The 7,564-nt window shown below is 49.5% G+C and overlaps 1 protein-coding gene across 1 annotated transcript; it reads left to right on the top strand.

The window, feature by feature from the left end:
- Nucleotides 1–2,804: 2,804 nt before the first annotated feature.
- LOC100086112 (tryptase beta-2-like) lies at nucleotides 2,805–6,696 on the top strand. Its single transcript, XM_039913634.1, has 6 exons — nucleotides 2,805–2,883; nucleotides 3,364–3,459; nucleotides 3,686–3,848; nucleotides 4,010–4,251; nucleotides 4,951–5,117; nucleotides 6,541–6,696. Exons 1-6 carry the CDS (start codon nucleotides 2,805–2,807, stop codon nucleotides 6,694–6,696), a joined length of 903 nt encoding a protein of 300 aa, XP_039769568.1.
- Nucleotides 6,697–7,564: the final 868 nt, after the last annotated feature.

The raw sequence follows: 7,564 nt of genomic DNA, 5'->3' as shown, positions 1-7,564 counted from the left end.
TCCAGAGAGGTTGACCTGTTTCTGGATACATCCCCTGTGAGTCCTGGGTTCTTATCCTCACCTAGACCTAAAGATCCAGTCCACCTCCAAGCCCAACCTCCCGGTCTTCTTCCACTCCATCAGTCGATCAATGGTATTGATCGAGCCCTTACTGTGTGCAGACCACTGTACCAAGCACTTGGGGGAGTACAATAGAAACATTCCCTACCCACAGCGAGCTTACAGATTAGGGGGAAGACAGACATTAATATAAATAAATTATGGATATGTACGTAAATACGGTAAACAAATCAAGCCAAAGTGGTCTTTGGAAGGCACAATGACTTGACTTAGGTGAGCATATTTTGGACACATAATCAGGAAGACTAATTCTCTGGAGAGGACACTATTGCTGGGAAGAGTCCAGAGAATATGTGGAAGAGGAAGCCCAGCAGCTAGGTGGACAGAGACCACAACAATAATAATGGAAGAACTGTTAGAAAGGTTACGGATTATGGCAGATAACAGGATGTTCTGGAGAAAATATATCCATAGAGTCGCTATGAATCAGAAATGACTCGATAGCACTTGATAATAATAATAACTGTGGGGCTGAGGGAGGGTGAATGCTAAGTGTCTAAGACTAAAAGCCCTAGTCCCCCCCCAATCCTCTCATCTGCATTTAGAACATGTCGATCAATACTATGGGGAAGTTTCCCACTCCAGGGGCCAGTTTCTGGTAAGCAAACTTGGAGCACAGCCCCAGGTTAGCTCTTCCTTGGATGGCTTCTATCTCTGCCGAGAGGATGGTGTCAGTCAAAAAAACCCCACAATTATTATTACTATTAAGTGCTTAATGTGTGCCAGGCTCTGTACTAAGCCCTGGGGTGGAGACCAGCAAATTGGGTTGGACACAGTCCCTGTCCCACATGGGGCTCACATTCTCAATCCCCATTTTACAGATGAGGTAAATGAGGCCCAGAGAAGTCAAGTGACTTGACCAAGGTCACACAACAGACGCATGGTAGAGCCAGGATTAGACCTTCTAACTCCTAGGCCCATGCTCTATCCACTATGCCTTGCTGCTTCTCACTAGTATTTATTATTATAGTATTATAGCATTTATTGAGAACTTACTGTGTGCAGAGCACTGTACTAAATGCCCAGGAGAGTACAATATAACAATAAACAGGCACATTTGTGTCTGAATCAACCGTTTGTGGATATTTTACTGGCCTCTCGAGGCAGGTGTCCCAGAAGGAACTGGTTTTAATATCTGATACAGATCTGACTTCCAGAATAATTAGTATTGGGCATGGACCAACATCAGAGTCTTACTGTTCCCCTAGGTCGGTCTTGCCTACAACCACACGCCTTCCCCTCCCAGAACCCAGACAAGTTGCCTCCCACCCCCTCCAGCTCCTGGACTCATCCCCTTTAGGGCATATCTTTTTCTGCCCCATGTTTTCTCCAGAGAAATGAGCCCTCTCCCTTCCTACACACTTCCTGTGGGACTGTGGTCCCAAACCTGCTTGCCGCGAGCAGTGAGGGGTCGGAGGTGAGATCACTGAAGTCTAACCATGAAGAGGCTTTGCTCTTTTCCTGAGACCGAGGCACCCTGACCCCAGCAGCTCTCCACATACCGCAACTGTCTTCTCTCCATAACAGGTGACTTAGTAATGAATAATTTTGGTATTTGTCAAGTGCTTAATTTGTGCCAAGCACTGTACTAAGCACTGGGGTAGATACAAAATAATCAGGTATCACAAGGGACTCACAGTCTAAGTAAGAGAGAACAGGTATTGAATCCCCATTTTGCAGATGAAGGAACTGAGGTACAGAGAAGCGAAGTCCCTTGTCCAAAGTCACACAGCATATAAATGGCAGAGCCACGATTAGAACTCAGGTCTTCTGATCTCCAAACCTGTGCTCTCATTTTGATGCTCCAAGTTCCTTAGATACCATCACTTCTCAAAAGCCCTAATCCCCACATTTTCAACCCCATCCTTACACAAGGATCAGGTACTAGGCTACTCTTTTCTGCTTCTTTCTTTTCCCCACCCCAAATCTAAAGTATCTGACCTTTGAGATCTACTCAACTCTGCTTCTGGGGCCCTTTACATCTCCCAAGAGTTACTGAGGGTCCCTAAAGTGTCTGGAGCTGAACAGGACACAGAGGGGATAGGAGGGTTATTTTGGGTCTGGTCCCTGCCACCAGTGGGTTAGAGTTTAACTGGGAAATCAAAACAAACCTTCCCTTCTAAATTTGGCTAGCTGCTGTACAGCAGCATGGTGTAGCGGATAGACCACAGGCCTGGAAGTCAGAAGGTCATAGGTTCTAATCCCAGTTCCATGACTTGTCTGCTGTATGACTTTGGGCAATTTGCTTCATTTCTCTGTGCCTCAGTTACTTTGTATAATAATGTTGGTATTTAAGCGCTTACTATGAGCGCTGTTCTAAGCGCTGGGGTAGATACAGGGTAATCAGTTGTCCCATGTGAGGCTCACAGTTAATCCCCATTTTACAGATGAGTTAACTGAGGCACAGAGAAGTTATGGGACTTACCCCCAGTCACACAGCTGACAAGTGGCAGAGCCGGGATTCGAACCCATGACCTCTGACTCCCAAGCCCAAGCTCTTTCCACTGAGCCATGCTGCTTCTCGTATATATAATGGGGATTGAGACTATGAGCCCCATGTGAGACAGGAACTGTGTCCAACCTGATTAGCTTGTATCCACCCATGCGCTTAGTGCCTGGCACATAGTAAGTGCTTAAATACCACAACTATTATTATTATTATTACTACTGCACATAAAGTGGAAATGAGCTGGATGTTGGAGAGTATCAAATGCCCCGGATTAAGCAAAGAAGACTTCCTGGAGGAGGAGGACAGTTTGCATGGTGCCAGGCTCATCTTTCCCCTCTTTACTCTCCTCCCAGAGTCTTTTTTTCCCCACATCCAGAACCACCCAGGGCTCTTTCCAGGACACCCTCCACCTCTGTCTGAGTCCACGATGCTCAGGTTGTAAAGACAAACATCTATCTATATCCTGTGTGGTTTCTTTTGAGAAGCAGATAAATAGGGAGCACAGCAGAGGGAGGATACAGACACTACCAAGAAGGGGGTACGGTAAGAGCCCTGATCCCTCCTCAGTACTGAACTGAGGCCCAATCCTCCTTCCTCCCACCCAAGTTTTCACCTCCTCTTCTCCACTCCCCTCCCCAACTTACCTGCCCTGTTACCCCTTAGTCTGGAGGTCTACCTGCCAGTCTGATTTTAGCACTTACTCTTCAGAGACTCCCCCGACCCCAAGCCAGATCCGTGTCTACCCAGAACCTAGGCATCCTGCCCCCTTCAACCTCTTTCTCTTTTTCCTTCAGTCGCCTCTTCGTCTTGCCCTCTCCTGTTCCACACGATGCTGTCCCTGCTGCTCCTGCCACTTCTGCTCCCGGTGAACTTGGCCTTCAAGGACCAAGGTGAGTTCCAATCAATCAATTGTATTTTTTGAGTGCTTAATGTCTGCCGAGCCCTGTATCCTCAGTGAATGGGTCTCTTGCCTTCCAAAACTCTCAAGGGTGAGAGGTTGACTAATCTGAGAACTGTTACGCTCAGTGAGTCAGTGTCCTGGAGAGAGGGGAACCGGAAGGCAGCACTCCTAGGCTGGGGAGCCCCAGAGGCCTTAATCCATCTGTCTCTTCCCAGGGAGAGGTTCAGCCTGGGATTTGGTGGGCATCGTGGGAGGTCGTGATGCCAAGCCAGGTCAGTGGCCGTGGCAGGTGAGCCTGAGGTTCTCCGGGTACCACTCATGCGGTGGCTCCATCATCCACCCGCGCTGGGTCCTGACCGCCGCTCACTGCTTCCATTCGTGAGTACCACAGCCTAATGTCGGGGCCGGGGGACCCTGGCTTTAGACCAGAGACCATCAGGGAAGAGTGTGGGGAGGGGGGGGTCAGCCTGAGGGACTCGTTTCTGATGAGGGTCTATGCCGTTCAATTGACCCTCAGTGTCTCCTTCCTTTTTCCACAGCTCTAAGAACCCTGCCTTTTATGGGATTGAGGCAGGGGTGCTTAGGCTCTACACTGCACGAGAGATCATTCCTGTGAAAAGGATCCTAATCCATCCCAAGTATACCGCAAAGGCGCATTGGGGTGCAGACATCGCACTGGTGGAACTGGGCATCCCTCTGCTATTCTCTGACAGCTTTAAAAATGTCGACCTTCAGGCACCCAAGGACGAGGTCCAGCCGGGCACTAAGTGCTGGGTGACAGGTTGGGGAAGAACAAGAGAAGGAAGTAAGGGCAATTCATATCCTCAGATTTTGGCTTCATTGACCGGGCCCAGATGGATACCCTCCCCAGACTCCCTTCTTAAACATCTCTGCCCAGACAGGGAGGGGATGAATCCTATTCTTTCCTGAACTCATGCCTCCCACCAACAAGCTCCAGTTACCTTCCCTGCACATTCTCCTCTCTGCCTCCCTGCTGCCACCATCTCAGTTCCCAGCAGAGACAGAGGGAAAGGAGTGATGTGTGGTCAGCCTTGAGGACTTCCCTGGAGCACGACCCGTCTCCAACAGGCCGCAACTGCCCCTGTAGCAGTGAGGAGTGTCTCACTTTTATATCCCTTCACTGACTCTCCTTTAAGCCAACTCTGGATCTGGAGAAGAAAGAAAGGGATCCAGTCAGCTGGTTCTCCCTGAGTTAAATGCATCTCTCAGCCTGCGTGACGTGACAGTCTGTTACTCAATCCCAGAGACAGAAAGAGTCTGAATCTAAACCACCCCTTCACTCCCACTGTCTGTTCTCTTCCTCCAGCCCATCCAACCCTCTCAAGAAAGAGTCTCTTCTTTGAGGAGGTGTTATCTGGTTTCCTGGTCCCTGGGCCTCTTCCCCCAAGTTTCCCCTTCACTGAGACCTCTCTCCCTGCCCCCCAACCCAACGCTCTGCCAGTTGCGACTTTCTCATAAGCTCTTCTCTCCCCAGAAGCCCTCCAGCGTCCCTATACCCTGCAGGAAGTAGAAGTGCCCATAGTTGATAGACGGACCTGCAAAAAGAACTACAGGTTGATAAAGATCTCCATCCTGAATGACATGATTTGTGCTGGCTATGACAAGGGACAGAAGGATTCTTGTCAGGTAAGTTGCTCCAGACCTGCTCAGAGGCCTTACCCTTTTTCAATATGCTGCTCCCCCTGGTCTGGACCTAGGCAAGTTTGGAATTTTCCAGTGGTGATTTGGCATTTGGACATTTCCAGGCTGGTCCAGGCAGGCCCATAGTAGAAGTAACTGGACACAGAGTCAAACAGTTACTGGAAGCAAGGAGTTGAGCTTTGCTGCTACCCAGGTCTTCTAGAGGGAAGGGATCCTGCTCCCAGAGGGAGATAACATACCCTTAAAAAAAAAAAAATCAGTGGACTTTATTGACCATTGTACTAAAGCACTTGGGAGAGTATAAGAATTTAAGTAGACATGATCCCTTCCCTCAAGGATTTAATAACACTGGTATTTGTTAAGTGCTTACTATGTGCAGAGCACTGTTCTAAGCGCTGGGGTAGATACAAGGTAATCAGGTTGTCCCGCGAGAGGCTCACAGTCTTAATCCCCATTTTACAGATGAGGTAACTGAGGCACAGAGAAGTTTAGTGACTTGCCCAAAGTCACACAGCTGACAAGTGGCAGAGCTCTAATGGGGGAAGAGAGGCATTACATTTCATTATGGGGAAGGAGTGAAGTAAAAGGTTAAATACCTAAGGTGCTGTGGGAGTGAGGTTGGGGATGAATACTTAAGTGCTTAGGGAGTAGGAGTGAGTGCACAGATGATGCAGTAGGGAGAGAAGATAGGGTGGGGGCCAGACCCAGATTCAGAGGCCCCCAGAGGAAAGCAGAGCAGCCTAGTGGAAAGAGCATGAGCCTGGAAGTCCGAGGACCAGGGTTCTAATCCCAGCTCTGCCACCTGTCTGTGTGACCCTGGGCAAGTCATTTAACTTCTCTGTGCCTCAGTTACCTCATCTGTAAAACGGGGGTTAAGACTGTGAGCCCCACATTGAACAAGGACTCTGTCCAATCTGATTAGTCTGTATCCTACCCCATTGCTAATACGGTGCCTGGCACATAATAAGTGCTTAAATACCATAAAAAGGGGTTATTTATTGGGTTACAAGGTCCTTGTAGCTGTGGAGACAACCAGACAAACAAGCAATTCTGTGGGCTGGTAATTTTGGTGAGAGTCTGAAAGACTAATCTATGTTTCATTGGAGAATTAAGTCAGTTGAAGTCCAACAAAGAGGCCCAGTGTACTGAACACTTGGCTGATCTGTTCCTTGGAGACAACCGACAGCCCTCTGGGGGTCCCCTGTCTGGTCCTAGTCTGGGTGTCTTCACTGATGACCAGTCCTGGGCTAAAGGACAATCAGGCCTTCCTAGGGTGCAGGGAGGGAGAGCCTAGGAAGGACAGGCTTTTGCTCCTCCTGCCCCACCACCCCAATCTACTTTCAGGCAGTCCCTTGCCCTCCCAAACCCTGCAACTCTGCTCTTCCACTGTCTTCCTCATTCTCCACAGGGCGACTCTGGGGGTCCCCTGGTCTGCCAGATAAACAACTCATGGACCCAGGTTGGAGTGGTCAGCTGGGGGAATGGCTGTGCTCGGCCCCATTTCCCAGGAATTTATTCCAAGGTCTCCAGCTACGCAAAGTGGATCTACAAACAAATCTACTGACACACGGAGACTCCCTGGCCCCAGGGGTCCTACAGCACACCCCCACAGCTCTGCTGCAACTCTAAGTTTTCTGATAGCCGCAGGACCCAACTAGTCTCTCCTGCTGCTCCTGAATGCCCTCTGCTTGTGTGTGACCTTCCCTGTGAGTCTCCAGACCCCTCCCCATCTTTCCTCAATCCCCTCCACTTCCCTGCACTCCTTCCTCAAGCCTCCCCTGTCTCCTCCCCCATCTCTCCTGCAGCATCTCCCTAGAGTCAAGCCAACCTCACATACAACCGAAGTCTGCACATTCCCAACTCGGCATTTCTGGTCCCAGCTGTTATTCTGTGTTGTCTTGATGTTTGGCTATTAAAGGTGAGAAAGAGGTAGGAGACCCGGGGTCTGGTGCAGGCTTGTCCCTGGGAGGTACGTGACCTTAAACTGGGCTCTCAGCTGTTGAAAGAACCACCCCTGCCTGTTCAAGTCAGCAATGACAGTAGAAAACCTAAGTCAGGGAAGTAATCCGACAGAGGATGAGCTCTCACTGGCCTAGAAATCAACTTAGTTTCATCTTTGAATCCTCTCTGGTCAAATGAGGTATAGGTCTGTCTCCTGCCCTCCCAACATTGTCCGTGGCTTTCTGTACCCTGAACTCACCCACCCATATTCCCAATTGCATCTGAGCATTTACTGTACTCAGAGCACTTTACTAAGTGCTTGGGAGAATACAGAGTTGGTGGACCCTGACCATGAGGAGCTCACAGTCCCCCCCATTCCAGAGGGTGGTACAACAAGAAGGAATTGTGGAGGCCCCCTCCTCCCTCTTCCTCCAAGTCTCATTCCCCCTTTCTTCCCACTCCAACCTGATTTCCATACCCAGAAATCACCT

Source organism: Ornithorhynchus anatinus, chromosome 11 (assembly GCF_004115215.2).
Source record: "Ornithorhynchus anatinus isolate Pmale09 chromosome 11, mOrnAna1.pri.v4, whole genome shotgun sequence".
In the NCBI taxonomy this organism is placed as follows: domain Eukaryota; kingdom Metazoa; phylum Chordata; class Mammalia; order Monotremata; family Ornithorhynchidae; genus Ornithorhynchus; species Ornithorhynchus anatinus.
The sequence above is the reverse complement of the archived record's forward strand: the minus strand, read 5'-3'. Positions and strand labels throughout refer to the sequence as shown.

What these genes read in the sequence shown, in the direction of transcription:
- LOC100086112 (XM_039913634.1), top strand. Translation starts at nt 2,805, where the DNA reads ATGAGCTGGATGTTGGAGAGTATCAAATGCCCCGGATTAAGCAAAGAA. An exon ending in GGAGGAGGACAGTTTGCATG is followed by an intron (nt 2,884 to 3,363) that starts GTGCCAGGCTCA and finishes TTTTTCCTTCAG; the next exon opens with TCGCCTCTTCGTCTTGCCCT. An exon ending in CACTAAGTGCTGGGTGACAG is followed by an intron (nt 4,252 to 4,950) that starts GTTGGGGAAGAA and finishes CTTTCTCATAAG; the next exon opens with CTCTTCTCTCCCCAGAAGCC.